The sequence below is a fragment of the Oncorhynchus tshawytscha genome, linkage group LG26 (genome assembly GCF_018296145.1).
Source record: "Oncorhynchus tshawytscha isolate Ot180627B linkage group LG26, Otsh_v2.0, whole genome shotgun sequence".
Lineage (NCBI taxonomy): Eukaryota > Metazoa > Chordata > Actinopteri > Salmoniformes > Salmonidae > Oncorhynchus > Oncorhynchus tshawytscha.
Genome location: NC_056454.1, coordinates 28,227,548 through 28,245,692, shown reverse-complemented (window position 1 = coordinate 28,245,692; position 18,145 = coordinate 28,227,548). Strand labels below are relative to the sequence as shown.

The following is an 18,145-nucleotide window of genomic DNA, read 5'->3' as shown; positions in this document are numbered from 1 at the left end:
ATAGGATTCAAACTGGCGTTCCATGTTGTGTGTTTTAGGGATCACACTCATTCATATTCCAAGTCATGTGAGGGGTCACAAGGATGCCCTTGGCCCAAACCACTCTGGCTCCCTTCTGTACCTGTGGAGCAAGACCAGAGCAGAAAACGTTACTAAAATGTCACTGTATGGGTAAGGTCAAGATGTGTGTGTGGTCATGGTGGCCTAGGGTTACATTAGTTACACACATCTCATCAACTGTTGGGGAACTTCTCCTGTGTGATCCAATATTAACACCCCTTTGCAGTTTTATCTCCAAGAACATCGTCTACATTCTATTGTGGCAGTGCTACTCTCTGGGGCATAATAGGTGTGAAGGAAGCATATTTATCTGTGCACACGTGGAATAGTCACATAGCAACAACAATGTATTATTGCGGTGTAATTGTGTAACATAGCTTTTGTGGTGTAAAACCCTATTATTGATGTATGATCGTGTATAACATTTTATTAATGTATTGGACCTGTGTAACTTAGGCATGTTCAATTATGACAATTATTAAAATATAGGTGGTTAGCTTAGAGTGTTTGAGGCGTTTTCTGACACAAACACAGCACTCACTGTGAGTGTAGTTTTTCTAAGCAAACACATATTTAGGATGGTAGTGCCAAGCACCATAGCAATCTCCAGAATATTTAACCTCAGCTCCCATTCTTGCTTTGCGTGCCACATCTGACCCATAGCATTCCATTCCACAAGTGACGACAAGAAAACTCATACCATTGCATCACGGGGCAGAGCGGACCAAAATAAACAACAGAAAAATAGATTTCCACTGAAAAACAACAGAGAGGAGAGTAGAGACAGGGTCTCCTACTTACAAGGCTCATACATGTTTTAAACCCACTAGTAGGAACAGTGGGCTGGCCTGCAGTTGACAGAGTGTACTCATGTGTATAGTGTACAGATGAATCAGTGATTGCTTTTCTACGTGTATAATGTCATTTTCTATGCTTGATTGTGTGTTTTTATGTATACGCTGAGCCACAACCAACATTTTCCCACGGGATAATAAAGTAATTATGTTATCAACCTATCTGATCTCGGCAAAATATCTAATTGTGATTTTTTTTCTCTCCAAATATTGAGATTTGACATGCAAAATATATAAAAAAGAACTGGAATGATTTTTATTAAGATGCAAAGTGGAACACAGCATCGTGCTTGTTTGGAACAATCTGTTGACTGCATTTGACCCAACAGAACATCATGCACACTTATAATGAATCTAACAGCAAGGAAGAAGTGAGCCCGGCCATTTTAGCAAAAAAACGCCCTTTTTTGGCTTGTTATTTTGGCATTAATTCGTGTCACATCTCAGTTTGAAAACAATGTCCCCCCCCCAAAATTCCTTGATTTAAAAAAGCTGCATACAAACATGGTCTCTTTCTTGAGTAAGGCAGCTCCAAAATGCAGGTGTTTCAGCCTAGCTCAGTGCTTTCTGTGGTGGATGGACAGGCAGCGGAAATACAGAGTGTAGGCGTTGGTAATCGACTCCAGTTGCGCCGTGATTGGCTCAGTGTTGTGTCACTCATGGGGACACTATGTCCCACCAAATCTACAGGGACAGCTAGACAGTTCAGGCCCCCTTGGGTGCTGCCATAGATTTACATGAGAAGTGCCTGTCCAAGAACACTCAAGGTCATTGGCCACAGATAAAAACGGCTTCAAATCACGTTATATCTACCGTAGCTTTGATTGGACTGATCATGTCAACATCATACTTTCACAATCTTAGCTAACAAGCAGTCATCCTCATGAATTATGACAATCTCCTGGCAAATCCATTTCAATCCATGTCATATGAAGATAAATTATAGATTAAACCTATCGGTGCTCATTGGGCCATTGGACAAAACATTGCTCAACAAGTCTGAAATCGCATATTCAAGAATGAGTGGTTTGGAAGGAATCGATGGCTAACTGCAAGAGTTTAGAAGCAATCACTATTTTGCTTCCCCTGCCTGCTATTAGGTGGAGAGGGTGTGTGGTCCAAGTCTGGATTTATGGATTTAAAACATCGGTCTGAAAGGGTCTCCTTTCCAAGTTTAAAAGGATGAACATTCACAAGCAACACCATGGGCCAAAACAGGTTGAATTACATTGGTGTGTTCAAGACAACTGGGAACTTGGAACTCCGGCCTCTTTCTAGAGCTCCGACCTTAAGATCACTGACATCATGACTCTGAGTTACCAGTTGTCTTGAAAGCACCATAAATCGAGAGATTGCCAGACTTTGATGACAAAGTTTGCCCACAAGAAGGACCACCACGTTCAAGTGATCACAGCAATGGTGAGTCCAAAAATATGTCTTGTATACTGCTGCATAAATGTAATATGCCAGGAAGATCCACTACATGACCAAAAGTATGTGGACACCTCATCAAACATCTCATTCCAAAATCAAGAGCATTCAAATGTAGTTGGTCCCTATTTGCTGCTATAACAGCTTCTACTCTTCTGTGAAGGCTTTCCACTAGATGATGATGGAACATTGCTGCGGGGACTTGTTTCTATTCAGCCACAAGAGCATTAGTGAGGTCGGGCATGGATGTTGGGCGATTAGGCCTGGCTCGCATTCGGCGATCCAATTCATCCTAAAGGTGTTCGATTGGGTTGAGGTCTGGGCTCTGTGCAGGCCAGTCAAGTTCTCCACAAACCATTTCTGTATGGACATTGCTTTGTGCACAGGGGCATTGTCATGCTGAAACAGAAAAGGGCCTTCCCTAAACTGTTGCCACAAAGTTAGAGGCACGGAATCCTGTAGTATGTCATTGAATGCTATAGCATTAAGATTTCCCTACACTGAAACTAAGGGGCCGAGCCTGAACCATGAAAAAACAGCCACAGACCATTATTTCTCCTCCACCAAACTTTACAGTTAGCACTATGCAGTCGGGAAGGTAGCGTTCTCCTGGCATCCACCAAACCGGTCCCATTTTGTGAGCTTGTGTGGACTACCATTTCACAGCTGTTGCTCCTAGACAATTCCACTTCACAGTAACAGCCCTTACAGTTGACCGGGCCAGCTCTAGACTTGTTGGAAAGGTGGCATCCTATGACGGTGGCACGTTGAAAGTCACAGAGCTCTTCAATAAGGTCACTCTACTGACAATGCTTGTCTATGGAGATTGCATGGCTGTGTGTTCAATTTTATACACTTGTCAGCAACGGGTGTGGCTGAAATAACCAAATCCAGTCATTTGAAGGGGTATTGTTGCCTCTACCTTCTTAACCTTTGTGCTGTTGTCTGTGCCCAATAATGTCTGTACTGATTTATACTGCTACCATGTTGTACAGCGACAGAATTCAGAATGTTGCTACCATGCTGTGTTGTCAAGTGTTTATGCCTTTCTCTGTTGTTGTCTAGGTCTCTCTTTATGTAGTGTTGTCTCTCTTGTCATGATGTGTGTTTTGTCCTATTTTTATATTCATTTTTAATCCCAGCCCCCGTCCCCGCAGGAGGCCTTTTGGTAGGCCGCCATTATAAATAAGAATTTGTTCTTAACTGACTTGCATAGTTAAATAAAGTTTAAATATATATTTTTTTAAATCCACATACTTTTGTATATATAGTGTATGTCAGTAGCTAATAACGTTATCTTAAGTGTATGATGTGTAGTAAGCTGCTAGTAGCCAATGTGTCTCATCCTAATTATTTGGTCCTTCTCCCCCTCAGTACTTAGCCTACTGTTCTGACTTGGTGGTGCACATGTAGCCTATTGCCTGTTGTAGAGAAATGTAATCATTGAATATTGTAAGAGCTTTCCTTGTCTGCTTATTTATCATATGGTTCTGACTTGGTGTACTGGGAGCATATTGTAATAATGGCCCATATTCTGAATTCTGACGCTGTACATTTCAAAAGTGCTGAACAAATAGTTATGACTACTTGCTCATTGTCTTAATCGAAATGATGGCTTGCCTCTTATATGCTCATCCTTCCATTATGCGATAGTTTGTACATTCAATTGTTTTATTGCTTATATAGGTCTCATTAGTATCTTATTCATAATTTTTGGCAATGTCGGAATGATTTCATTGTTTTGCTTACTTTGTGTATTATAATAAGCTGATGTGTTTTTCTTCACGATGACGGGATACTATATAATGTTGTTGGGTCTGTAACCATGTTTGCCAGTGACAGTCTCTTGCCATTCAAATATATATATTTTTAACAATACATTCAGTAATGGACCCATGTAATTCCAGCTGATATTGCGAGGGTTGTTTTGTTTGCGCAATGCGTTGTCTGCGCGTCGGTATATTGTCTATAAAAGTGGATCCTCCTGGTTGTATTTCCCTTACTTTTTAGACCACATAGGCATTATAAAATGTTGTGTAGTGGCTTTGCTGGCATACATCTAAAAAAAGAATTGGTCGAGTTTGTCCCACCAAGATTTACATGCTAAAATCGCCACTATGAACCCCGTCCATCACAGTGAAAAGTAAAAAATGGTTGTTTCAATATTCTTACCATATTGATCACTTCGTGGGTTTTCTTGTCGAGGTTGTGATTAGTTTAACATTTCGAGTGAAAGAACGTGGGGCCTTCTCAATTTAGCGCTGGAAGCAACGCAACTCCACAGCCTGGAGCAGCCCGACATTCCAATGAAGGGAGAATTTCAGTCCCAGCAGTCTTTCTCTGGCCGAAAGCTGGTCGCGTTGGAAGAAATCCGAGGCTTTATCTTCAATTTAAATAAAATGCAGTACTAATAACTTTTATTTCTGTGTCTTCATCAAAATAGTTAGGCTTTCCCAAAATATGAAGTTGTTAACTTACCATGAGATAGATGTATCATTCAGATTGAATCCGATAAAGAATCCAACCAAATGCACTTTTCGGGAAACTTTAAATCCAATCATTTGTTGCACAACACATACGATAATTTATCGAACTTTCTCTTAACGGTAGGCCCGAGTAAATATCATGAAGAGACTCCATTTTCTCCCAACTCCAGGCAGAATTAGAATTCAGTACAAAATTGGACGACACTTACTGCATTGTTAACATTCCTGGAGTCACGTGAGAGACAAATGCACGTCAGCGCCACACATATTATAGGCGGTGCTTCCTACATGCATTTAGCTATATAATAATTACAACTTGGAAATTGATTCTTGCATTTAGCAAAACCAACTAAATGTGTTCTGTACAAGAATAATATGAACCACACAAGATATTAATATTTGGTTTATATTCATAGGCAGATAATGAACACAACAAATAACCCTTGACATCAAAAGGAGGCTGATAATCATTTGCATCATGGAATAGGGCAGGCTATGGGTCTTACATGCTTTTCATACACAAGAACATTGCACAGGTAAATAACAATCAAGAGTAGTGCAACAAATTCACCTTTTGAAATGAATTGTAAAGAATGAAATACCGAGAATCTCACTGCCGATCGGTACACAATAGTAGGATGTCGTTCTTTATGTTTACAGAAGAAAAGCTGTACCTGCTACATGTCGACCCGGTCTAATGATTGTACTTGTAGAATAGATAGGCTTGTCAGTGGCCAACAACTTCACTTTGAGCCAAGTAGAGAGCATTAACCCCCATGTGTGCGAGCCAAAAAAAGGGGGTGAAATAGGGCATTTTCTCATTACATCCATGGACGAGCCAGTCACACTTCATATGCAATGTAGGCTATGGGAATGTAGCGTAGCTAGCTAGCTAACTAAATGCACACAACACTAAATACTTCCTGCAAGATAGCTAACCACTAACTAGTATTGACATAGCTAATCAATTGTGATTGAATTAACTGCAGAGTTAGTCTAGTGTCCTTAGCTAGCTAGCTCGTGAATATGCCAAGGTTAACTAGCAAAACAATTTGGCTATGGGATTATGGAGGGGGAAATAAATTGTGTTTTCGTAATCTAGCTAGTATCAACAAGATAGCTAGACCATAAGCAATATGCACGGATACGCATCGCCAACTTCTGGTTTGGAGTATTTTAATATGATTGAGTGGCTGACAACTTTCAAGGTATTTGCTGTGTGAACACAAAAAAGAGATTGACTGCTGACACCATTCTGCGGTGCTAAATACTGTCCGCAGGCAAACGTTTGACAATCCTACCAGTGTGTCAGAGCTTTAATGCATGAATAGAACATTTATTAAATACATGCCTATGCTGTGTGCATCCATGGGTCTGTTACTGAACTTTTTGTTTTAAAAAAATAATATTTGAATGGGAAGAGACTGGTCACTGGCAAACATGGTTACAGACCCAACAACATTATATAGTATCCCGTCATCGTGAAGAAAAGCACATCAGTTTATTATAATACACAAAGTAGGCAAAACAATGAAATGTGCATTTAAGCAATGAGAAGAAGGCATGTTGTGCTATAGCATGTCTCTGACACCTAGGTAGGGAGTCGACTCCCATTTTTGGGTGTCAAGCTTCGAAATCGACTCAAGATTCAGTATTTTTGCAACGGGGGAAACTATTTTCCGTAGTCTATTTCGAGAACAAACTCTCGCATCTTTCATATAACAGAAAGAAAGAGCGCGCTAGCATGAGAGCGAATGGTGGAAGTGCACAGCCAGACATCTCGGCCAATAGGCAAACCGTCAGATCCGTAATCAAACTATTTAGGCTATCGCAATGCTGTATTTCGCAATTTCTTGGCTTGCGCATGTTCATTATAGTAGGGGATATCAATGAGTAGGTAAACTATTATACATGCAACACAGAAGACCAAACACTGGCGTTGTTCATAGTGAAGAGAAAGAGGCGCAGGCGAGAGAGAATGAGGGAGAGAATCGGGGCAGACAGAAACGGTCAGAACCGTGCGCGCAGGCTATATTTAGCAATGCCTCGTAAATTAAAAAGTAGAATAAAGTTTATATTAGGCTTAGAGTATGGCACTATGAAGAATAGTTTATCCAGTGAATTTAAGTTGAACATCGCCAAATGCATCAGTTTAATTCGGCCTAAATGTGCAATACAAAGTATTGTCTTTCGCTCATTTAATACAACCCTGCCTGGCTATTGATGTCCATGGACAGGGCTTTCCAAACCTGTTCCTGGAGAGCTACCGTCCTGTAGGTTCTCTCCAACCCCAGTTGTAACTAACCTGATTCAGTTTATAACCAGCTAAGTATTGAATCGGATGCACTAGATTATGGTTGGAGTGAAAACCTACAGAATGGTAGCTCTCCACGAACAGGGTTGGAGAGCCCTGTCCTAGGCAATAGATCGCAAAGCGGCATCCCCATTAAACTTTTTGGGAAATGGCAACTTCACTCTCATCCATAAATAGTCAAGTGCAAATACGGTCCAGCATCTCACATCTAGCTGATTTGAGATGCTGGACCGTATTTGCACTTGACTATTTATAGATGAGAGTGAAGTTGCCATTTCCCAAAAAGTTTAATGGGGATGCCGCTTTGCGATCTATTGCCTAGGACAGGGCTCTCCAACCCTGTTCGTGGAGAGCTACCATTCTGTAGGTTTTCACTCCAACCATAATCTAGTGCATCCGATTCAATACTTAGCTGGTTATAAACTGAATCTGGTTAGTAAGGACGTCTACCATGGATGGATCGCTAAAATAATGATTATGATCACACTTCATCCATGTACATTTATGGGGAGACCTATACATTTGGCAGCCAATCACATGTCGCATATCTATCATTTTGACATTCTCGCCTACAATAAAAACCTACTGGCTTTGGGAAAATTTAAGAATTACAGGGGACAATTTGGAAAAACTAATCCTGTGTGAATCGTTCTCTGGAATAATGCACATGCTTGGATAATTACAAAACCAACGTCTCTCGTAATACCCGTCTGAATAGGGCTGTAAACATGGCAAAGAATAGGTTTATCAGCGTAGAGTGCGCCGCATCATCCCAAGGATGCACACAGCAGAAATATCACTCAAATATTCAAGTTCCTACACATCACCTTCTATATTCAAACAAAATAGGTACTTTATAGGCAAATGGGCAGCATCATGCTCATGGCAGTCCTCTTGAACGTAAATATATATTTTTTTAAATGCCTTCCTAACCATCTTAAATAAACATGCCCCATTCAAGAAATTTAGAACCAGGAACAGATATAGCCCTTGGTTCTCCCCAGACCTGACTGCCCTTAACCAACACAAAAACATCCTATGGCGTTCTGCATTAGCATCGAACAGCCCCCGTGATATGCAGCTGTTCAGGGAAGCTAGAAACCATTATAACACAGGCAGTTAGAAAAGCCAAGGCTAGCTTTTTCAAGCAGAAATTTGCTTCCTGCAACACTAACTCAAAAAAGTTCTGGGACACTGTAAAGTCCATGGAGAATAAGAACACCTCCTCCCAGCTGCCCACTGCACTGAAGATAGGAAACACTGTCACCACTGATAAATCCACCATAATTGAGAATTTCAATAAGCATTTTTCTACGGCTAGCCATGCTTTCCACCTGGCTACTCCTACCCCAGTCAACAGCACTGTACCCCCAACAGCAACTCGCCCAAGCCTTCCCCATTTCTCCTTCTCCCAAATCCATTCAGCTGATGTTCTGAAAGAGCTGCAAAATCTGGACCCCTACAAATCAGCCGGGCTAGACAATCTGGACCCTTTCTTTCTAAAATTATCTGCCGAAATTGTTGCCACCCCTATTACTAGCCTGTTCAACCTCTCGTGTCGTCTGAGATTCCCAAAGATTGGAAAGCAGCTGCGGTCATCCCCCTCTTCAAAGGGGGACACACTCTTGACCCAAACTGCTACAGACCTATATCTATCCTACCATGCCTTTCTAAGGTCTTCGAAAGCCAAGTCAACAAACAGATTACCGACCATTTCGAATCTCACCATACCCTCTCTGCTATGCAATCTGGTTTCAGAGCTGGTCATGGGTGCACCTCAGCCACGCTCAAGGTCCTAAACGATATCTTAACCGCCATCGATAAGAAACATTACTGTGCAGCCGTATTCATTGATCTGGCCATGGCTTTCGACTCTGTCAATCACCACATTCTCATCGGCAGACTCGACAGCCTTGGTTTCTCAAATGATTGCCTCGCCTGGTTCACCAACTACTTCTCTGATAGAGTTCAGTGTGTCAAATCGGAGGGTCTGCTGTCTGCACCTCTGGCAGTCTCTATGGGGGTGCCACAGGGTTCAATTCTTGGACCGACTCTCTTCTCTGTATACATCAATGAGGTCACTCTTGCTGCTGGTGAGTCTTCGATCCACCTCTACGCAGACGACACCATTCTGTATACTTCCGGCCCTTCTTTGGACACTTAACAACCCTCCAGGCAAGCTTCAATGCCATACAACTCTCCTTCCTTGGCCTCCAATTGCTCTTAAATACAAGTAAAACTAAATGCCTGCTCTTCAACCGATCGCTACCTGCACCTACCCGCCTGTCCAACATCACTACTCTGGACGGCTCTGACTTAGAATACGTGGACAACTACAAATACTTAGGTGTCTGGTTAGACTGTAAACTCTCCTTCCAGACCCATATCAAAACATCTCCAATCCAAAGTTAAATCTAGAATTGGCTCCCTATTTCGCAACAAAGCATCCTTCACTCATGCTGCCAAACATACCCGTGTAAAACTGACCATCCTACCAATCCTCGACTTTGGCGATGTCATTTACAAAATAGCCTCCAATACCCTACTCAACAAATTGGATGCAGTCTATCACAGTGCAATCGTTTTGTCACCAAAGCCCCATATACTACCCACCATTGCGACCTGTACGCTCTCGTTGACTGGCCCTCGCTTCACACTCGTCGCCAAACCCACTGGCTCCATGTCATCTACAAGACCCTGCTAGGTAAAGTCGCCCCTTATCTCAGCTCGCTGGTCACCATAGCATCTCCCACCTGTAGCACACTCCAGCAGGTATATCTCTCTAGTCACCCCCAAAACCAATTCTTTCTTTGGCTGCCTCTCCTTCCAGTTCTCTGCTGCCAATGACTGGAACGAACTACAAAAATCTCTGAAACTGGAAACACTTATCTCCCTCACTAGCTTTAAGCACCAACTGTCAGAGCAGCTCACAGATGACTGCACCTGTACATAGCCCACCTATAATTTAGCCCAAACAACTACCTCTTTCCCAACTGTATTAAATGTATTTATTTATTTTGCTCCTTTGCACCCCATTATTTTTATTTCTACTTTGCACATTCTTCCATTGCAAAACTACCATTCCAGTGTTTTACTTGCTATATTGTATTTACTTTGCCACCATGGCCTTTTTTGCCTTTACCTCCCTTCTCACCTCATTTGCTCACATTGTATATAGACTTGTTTATACTGTATTATTGACTGTATGTTTGTTTTACTCCATGTGTAACTCTGTGTCGTTGTATCTGTCGAACTGCTTTGCTTTATCTTGGCCAGGTCACAATTGTAAATGAGAACTTGTTCTCAACTTGCCTACCTGGTTAAATAAAAGGTAAAATAAATAAAAATGTAGTCTTCCTAGTAGGACTCCGCAATGAGGTGGTGTATGTGCGCGCATCCGTTTTAGCGTATTTTGGGAGTCAGAGAGGTGGTGGTAGGGTATCCACAGTAGTGTTATTTACGCGACTTTTTATTATTTTCTCTCTCTTGACGCATTGCATGTGATGCACAATATGTAAACAATAGCCTACTGTAACCAAATGTAGGAGTCCGAAGCACGTTTCTTCGCAATCTGCGGTAAGTGTTCGCCACCATATTGTCCAAACGTTTGTCACATGCGAATTGCATCGGTATTAAAAATTCAAACGATATACAGACCAGCGTACTGAAGGTCGGGTTTATAACACTTCCCTCTGGATTTTGTATCAGATTACCTTAGACACACGTAAAGTAAATTTAAATTAAGTTTGTTCAACATTCTGATGTAATGGGACTGTTCGGGAATGCTGAGCCTACATGTTAGATAGAAGTGAAAAAGTATTTAACTCTCAGATTCTACAAAGAGGCACCTAAACTGCATCATTAAATTCCCAGCACCTCTCAATCAACAGAACCAAAGATCATACACAGACTGTCCTTGCAGACTGACATCCGTCAGCACTATTAACATGAACAAACCGGACGTGAAAAAAGAAGAAACACACTTAACTCATGCTCAGAGAATGCATAAACCACAACATAAAAGTGACAAAAAGTTTTAGCCTACATTAGTGCTTTTTGAGGACAGTTATTGACATTATCTATATTTCTATCCAATTGGCGACAGATTTTCATACGAATACTCTAGAATCTGCATAACTAAAATATACAAATTTTCCCACCAAATTTACTTTTTTCGGATAAAAATCAGTGCGTGATGTACACACAAAATGTACTTTTTCGCTTATGTTTTCATGTACTGAATACAAATCTAAAGTTCAATATGTTTCCATCGCATTGTCAACTCTGGCAAAAGTTGTGTGCTTTAAATAGCAAATGTGCCTATTCTGGCCTTGACACGTGCGCTCTAGACAACAGCTCGCAGATAAAGTGTGGGTAGGCTGTGATGAGATTATTAAGGATAAGAGCGAGAAAAATATATTTGTCAAACGGCAGTCAAGCATCGATTATCATGTCACCAGAATAAGACTCGATATTTATTGGAAAGGAGCATCAAGATCACAGTGCACTTCCACTACCCTGTGAAGTTAATAATTTATTTAATCTGTATCCTAATAAACGGCATGGTTTCCCGAATCGTAGTGGGAGGACCACACACCATTTCACCACGTGACTCCAAATTTACTTCAATTTGATATTTATTATATCAATATTTGAGCATAAAGGCGTTTCCGCCGCCATTTGTCACATAATTAATTTTACCGACACTAAAAGATCCCACCATGTCGAACTAACAAATTATCTGTCAGCATTTATAAAATTGTACCGAAACTACCCGTTTCCATCAAAACTGCCATTACTTTTTTTAGACAGTATGACTTTACTCTCATAAAAACTGTGGATGGAAACGTGGTTATTCATATGACATGGAAGGCATTGTGTCATGTAAAAACATATGTTTTGTTACAGCAGTACCAGCATTTCAAACTAAAGCACTAACACCTGAGGAAAACGGTAGGCTACTGTTAGATCCATTGTAAGTCACGCAAATGTCTCTGAGAACCAAGTAATGGTCGAAAACCACAATGTACATTCAATCATAGAATACTTGAAACTGTTGGAATGTCCTTCTGAAATATATCCACATTTTAAAAATGCTGATGATCTCAGTAATTCAAATTCTCACTCAGTTACATCCAGAGGGGCAAAAATAGTAATACAGTGAAAATATTGTGATAAATGGATCCATCAAATATCCCTCTGAAAGTTATCTGTTGAAAAAAATACAAATAAAAAGTTCCCCTCTTCAGCATCTACGAGTGGAATTGTAGAATGGAGCTAGGATGTTTGAAGAAAAAGTTCACTTTTTTTAAACTAAATCTATATTTTGGATGCATTTGGCCAAATGCCCAGACACTTGTTTTTGAGGACCTTACCCCAACCAGTGATAACCTACCTCATATTCGTTCTGCAGTGCCAGTGTGTGGATAAAAGCAACAAATGCATTCAGATGCAGGTCTTTAGATGTTGTACACATGCAATTGTGTCATTTCAAACTTGAACCACAACGTTGTATTCCATAGGATGTGGTAAACCTATCCATCTGGCTGCTCCATGTTAGCCATCACATGCACACACAGAAGTATCTCTTGTGCCGTACAAAACGGAATTAAACGTTGCGGATAAAGTTCTGAAGTACATAAATTACAAGTAAAAGGACATATTTGGGTGATTTTGGGGCTTTTGTTCATGTTTTCTTTTCACGCACTGGCACTGCAGAATGAGCATGAGAACGTCTATCGCTGGTTGGGGTACGTTTTGCAAGAAATGTGTCTGGGCACTTCTCAACATGCCATTTACATCCAAAATATAGATTCTTTAAGTGTTCAAGCATTAAAGTGGCTATCAATGCTCGTATGGAGCAGCACTAGTGTGAGTCACTCTAGGGGTGCAGCAGATATACACAGGTTGTTTAAGGCACAGGCAACCTGCACAATCTTATCAAAAGTGAAAATGTTGGATGACCGCTCAGCGGCCGTGAAGGGGACCTCCACTGGACCAGTCAGCATGGAGTACCTTAGTTTCACCATGGACACAACCCTCTCCACATGCCTCCGCACACTCAGCCTCTCTGGGGAAATGTCTGTCAGCGAGACATCTTCGCTCCCTTCAGAACCCTCTCCGCCATCGCAGCCAGTGATTTTCAGCAGGGCACCATGTGCCGCCACCGACTCACCAATGTCCAAATCCTTATCGGCCAGGACCACGTCTCCTGGAAGGAGCTTGTCCAGGAAGCCACACCCCTCTGCCAGGCTCTTGTCGCTGACACTCCCCGGCGACCCCCTGGAGACGAAAGTGACCACGCCCTGCGGGGCCATGCCTATCATGTATTTCAGAGTGTTGCTCCCTGCTGACGCCCCCTGCTGGTTCAAGTAAATTCAAGGAGCAATTGTTTCTGGGTTTAAATTATGACAGGCAGTACCAGTCAAAGGGTTGGACACCTATTTATTCAAGGGTTTTTCTTTATTTGTACTATTTTCTACATTGTAGAATAATAGTGAAGACATGTAAAATAACACATATGGAGTCATGTAGTAACCCAAAAAATGTTTAACAAATCTAAATATATTTTATATTTACATTTCTTCAAAGTAGCCACCCTTTGCCGTGATGACAGCGTTTGCACACTCTTCAGCTTCACCTGGAATGCTTTTCCAACAGTCTTGAAGGACTTCCCACATATGCTGAGCACTTGGCTGCTTTTCCTTCACTCTGTGGTCCAACTCATCCCAAACCATCTCAATTGGGTTGAGGTCGGATGATTGTGGACGCCAGGTCATCTGATGCAGCACTCCATCTTGGTCAAATAGCCTTTACACAGTCTGGATGTGTGTTTTGGGTCATTGTCCTGTTGAATTACAGTCCCACTAAGCGCAAACTAGATGAGATGGCGTTTCGCTGCAGAATGCTGTGGTAGCCATGCTGGTTAAGTGTGCCTTGAATTCTAAATAAATCACAGACAGTGTCACCAGCAAAGCACCCCCATGCTTCATGGTGGGAACCACACATGCAGAGATCATCTTTCACCTACTCTGTGTCTCACAAAGACACTGCGGTTGGAAGCAAAAATCAAAATGTTTGACTCTAATGTCCATTGCTCGTGGTTTCTTTGCAGCATTTCAATCACGAAGGCCTGATTCACGCAGTCTCATCTGAACAGTCGATGTTGAGATGTGTCTGTTACTTGAACTCGATCATTTATTTGGGCTGCAATGTCTGAGTCTGGTAACTCTAATGAACTTATCCTCTGCAGCAGAGGTAACTCTGACTCTTCCTTTCCTGTGGCAGTCCTCATGAGAGCATAGCACTTTCATCATAGCACTTGCAACTTTGAAAGTTATTGAAAATTTCCAGACTGACTGACCTTCATGACTTAAAGTAATGATGGACTGTCTCTTTGCTTATTTGAGCTGTTCTTGCCATAATATGTACTTGGTCTTTTACCAATTAGGGCCATCTTCTGTATACCACCCCTACCTTGTTACTACACAACTGATTGGCTCAAACGCATTAAGGAAAGAAATTCCACACCTGTTAATTGAAATGCATTCCAGGTGACTACCTCATGAAGCTGGTTGAGAGAATGCCAAGGGTGTGCAACGCTACCAAGGCAAAGTGTGGCTACTTTGAAGAATCTCAAATATAAAATGGTTAATACATGATTCCATATGTTTCATTTCATAGTTTGCCTTCACTATTATGCTACAATTAAGAAAATAGTAAAAAATAACTTTAAAAAAAATTGAATGAGTAGGTGTGTACTGGTACTGACTGGTACTGTATAACAGCATATATTTACCACAGCATATATCGTATATACCAAATTAGACCGGACAGATACTCACACACAACAAGTTTACTTCTGACCCGGGTTTCTCCAGGGTCACCCTGAAGCAGTCTATGATCACGGCACAGTCAGGGTACGTCGAGTGGAGAGCTGCCGGGAGGTTCTTGCGGAGCTCAGCCCTGGAGGGCCAGAAGACAGCCGTGGGTACCAGCGTGGTGGACATGACGTTAACCATTCTGAGCACTGTCCTGGTCACTGTGCCAACCTTCACGCCGAAGCGGTAGGCCAAGTCCTGGTTCTTGAGGTCAAGCCGGAGACGCATTAGTGTCAGCAGCAGCTGCTGAAACATGGAGAGCTTGACCATGTTCTTGGTCCCGTTCATGTGTGGTGCGAGGAGCCACATGACTGTCTCAAATACAAAGTAGTTGGGCAAGCCAGTGTAAAACCTGACCTTCTCTGGGTCATTCCGGAATGAGGTCTCTGAGAGTGACATTTTATCCACAGACTCCCGGAGAGCCCGGTTCTCCTTCTTCAAGATCTTCAGCACATCCTCATAGTTGTCGGGCTCTGCGGCTGACCTTTTGCCGGGCTTCCCTCCCCTGTCTTTGCTGTCGCTTGACACCGGTTCAGATTCATCACCATTGTCACTGGTAGAGGATGAGGATGCACTCTGGGCCACGTCATGGTCCACCTGGCTCGGCCTCTGGTAGACCACAGACCTGCCCTGGCCCTGCAGGAAGAGCAAGGCGTTGGCAGCCTCCACTTGGGCTTCCTGCTTGTCTGAGATTTCAAAGGCAGCAGTCTCTTCCTTAATTTCTGACTCCGGGGATAGGGGAGCTGATGTAAATACAGAGGGAACATAGTCCGGCGAGCGTGGATTCTTCACCTGTTTACCTGGAGTTGAAGAAAAAGGGAGAAACTTTAGTGAGGCATCATGCACAATCACATTAGAACATACAGCTGCAGTGATTTCTAGTAAAAAAAAGTAAAGAATAGCAGTAACGCTTAATATGGTGGTCAGGTGCTGGTTGGGAATACTTCAAAAGTGAATTGAATGGCACATTGCTCATTTATGGACTGTTTTATTGACAACGTTGGCTGCGCACCTGAGATGAAATGAGTACTACACAACCTGCTCCCGTCGTTTGGCAGCCAGCCTTCTCGGTTCACAGCAGCTATCCAACGCTGCTTTCTGTCGGGATCGCGTGGGAAACGGTAAAAAGACAATGATGTGCCTGGTATTCTCCTATTCCGACAGCCAGCCACCACGCACGTGTGTACCATAATAAGGCCCAAAGGGTGGTGGTTTTCCAATACAATTCTGACTCCCAAAATGGTGGCTGTTGGCAAATTAGTAAAGGGGCTTTTTGTGGCCTCGTTGTAATTTTCCAGTGGCGTGATTCGTCGAGGAGACTCTGTTTTATACAGTTTCTCCAACGTCATCAGCACGCGACTAGTATTTATTTTCTGCTGCTACTCGTTGAAAGTTCCACTTACAATTTAGCTAAATTATCAAACGCTGTCAAGCATGGCTGTGGAATCAAGAGTAACACAATAAGGACTTAAAAAAGAACCTGAAAAACCTGTTGACAGAGAGAACGTAGCTACTAGCTAACCAACTGCATTTGGATAATGTTAGATCGGAACGCTAGCTACAGCTAGCTGGCTGGTTAGCTAGGTTTTGAGCAGTGGTTTATATACACTAGAATACCGATAGGGGCCGCTAAATTGAAGCCACGGTGCCACCATCTTGGTGCTCCCCCACAATTGTAAAACATATTTTGGAATCTATAGAAATTGATTTATTCATGCGTACATTCGTTTTTGCCACATTTATTATATTAGACACCCAAATGCATCATTTAACATGGTAAACAAAACCATCTAAATATATAAAATGTTCCTTAAAGTATACGTTTTATTACTTACTGTCCCCACTATAACAAAGATACATGTAATTGTACTTAAAACAATTGAAATACTGTAGAATTCCATTAATCCCTATGGAGGACTGCTCCCACTGGGGAGTGACAATATGGCCTCTCGATGGCCAATACATAGCATCAGCAATCCATGGTTTATATACATTATTGGTTTTGAGGCACTCATGCCATGCTGTTCTGATAGCTAGACCAGGTATTCCCAAACTGTGGTACGCGAAGCCAGTGAATTCTATGTGGTACATCTGGATGAGTCAACAGATGTGGTGGGCCTGACACAGGTCCTGGTATATGTCCGTTACATTTATGGGGGGTCAATTAAGGAAGACATCCTCCCCCACGGGTACGCCAAATAAAAATGTGATTCACTTTTCTTTAAAAAAAATAATTTTATTACATTTTTTTCAAAAAATGTTTCTTCACATTTTCAAACAGTCCATTTATATTTTCCAAGGGGGCTATACATTTGGGTGAGGGTTTTTTGTCACCTGACTAGCCATGTTTCACTGCCAAAAATAAAATTAAACCATCTAGTGTTCAGTGAAATAACAACACTGTCAAATACAGGTAGCCTAGTCAAATAATGAACATCCAATCACCTTAACCGTTACTCTCTCGTGGGTGAAACCTTCAGTCTTGCGCAGACATTTAGAAACGAAACATGCCAATTAAAAAAAATAAGCCACGAGTCTTTTGAGCGAGAGTAAGACATGTATAAAAGCAACAGATACCATTAAAAAGAAGGGGCTAGGTGGAAGATTGGCCACCCGTGACTTTTTCAAACAGTGGGAGGCATAAAGAAATGCCTGCGGCTTTGTAGGCAGCGGCAGGCTTGCATGTATTGGAGTTCTGATGATTTTGTCAGAATCAATGTGTGTAAAAAAAATTGCCTACAGACGTGTCCACTTCTACTGAGAGTATTCACCACCTAGTGGCAGGCATCACTCAAACAGTGGTGGTAATGCACGTAATTTATGAAAGTTGCCAGATCTGGGGAGAGTTACCAAAAAATCTTTGCAGCATTGAAGGTCCCCAAGAACAGTGGCCTCCATCATTCTTAAATGGAGGAAGTTTGGAACCACCAAGACTCTCCCTAGAGGTGGCCGCCCAGCCAAACTGAGCAATCGGGGGAGAAGGGCCTTGGTCAGGGAGGTGACCAAGAACCTGATGGTAATGCTGACAGATGGGAGAACCTTCCAGAAGGACCAACATCGCTACAGCTCTCCGCCAATCAGGCCTTTATGGTAGTGGCCAGACGGAAGACACTCCTCAGT

The 18,145-nt window shown here is 42.1% G+C and overlaps 1 protein-coding gene across 2 annotated transcripts; it reads right to left on the bottom strand.

Moving 5' to 3' along the window:
• Nucleotides 1-10,444: 10,444 nt before the first annotated feature.
• Nucleotides 10,445-16,566, bottom strand: LOC112225486. 2 transcript variants are annotated; one of them, XM_024389485.2, is made up of 3 exons: nucleotides 16,038-16,566; nucleotides 14,990-15,825; nucleotides 10,445-13,507 (listed from the first exon to the last, which is right to left on the bottom strand). In XM_024389485.2, exons 1-3 carry the CDS (start codon nucleotides 16,372-16,374, stop codon nucleotides 13,022-13,024), a joined length of 1,659 nt encoding a protein of 552 aa, XP_024245253.1. In that variant the 5' UTR covers nucleotides 16,375-16,566; the 3' UTR covers nucleotides 10,445-13,021. The 2 variants fall into 2 exon arrangements, with proteins under 2 accessions (XP_024245253.1, XP_024245255.1); XM_024389487.2 differs by having other exon boundaries at nucleotides 10,445-13,504.
• Between the last annotated feature and the right edge of the window lie 1,579 nt (nucleotides 16,567-18,145).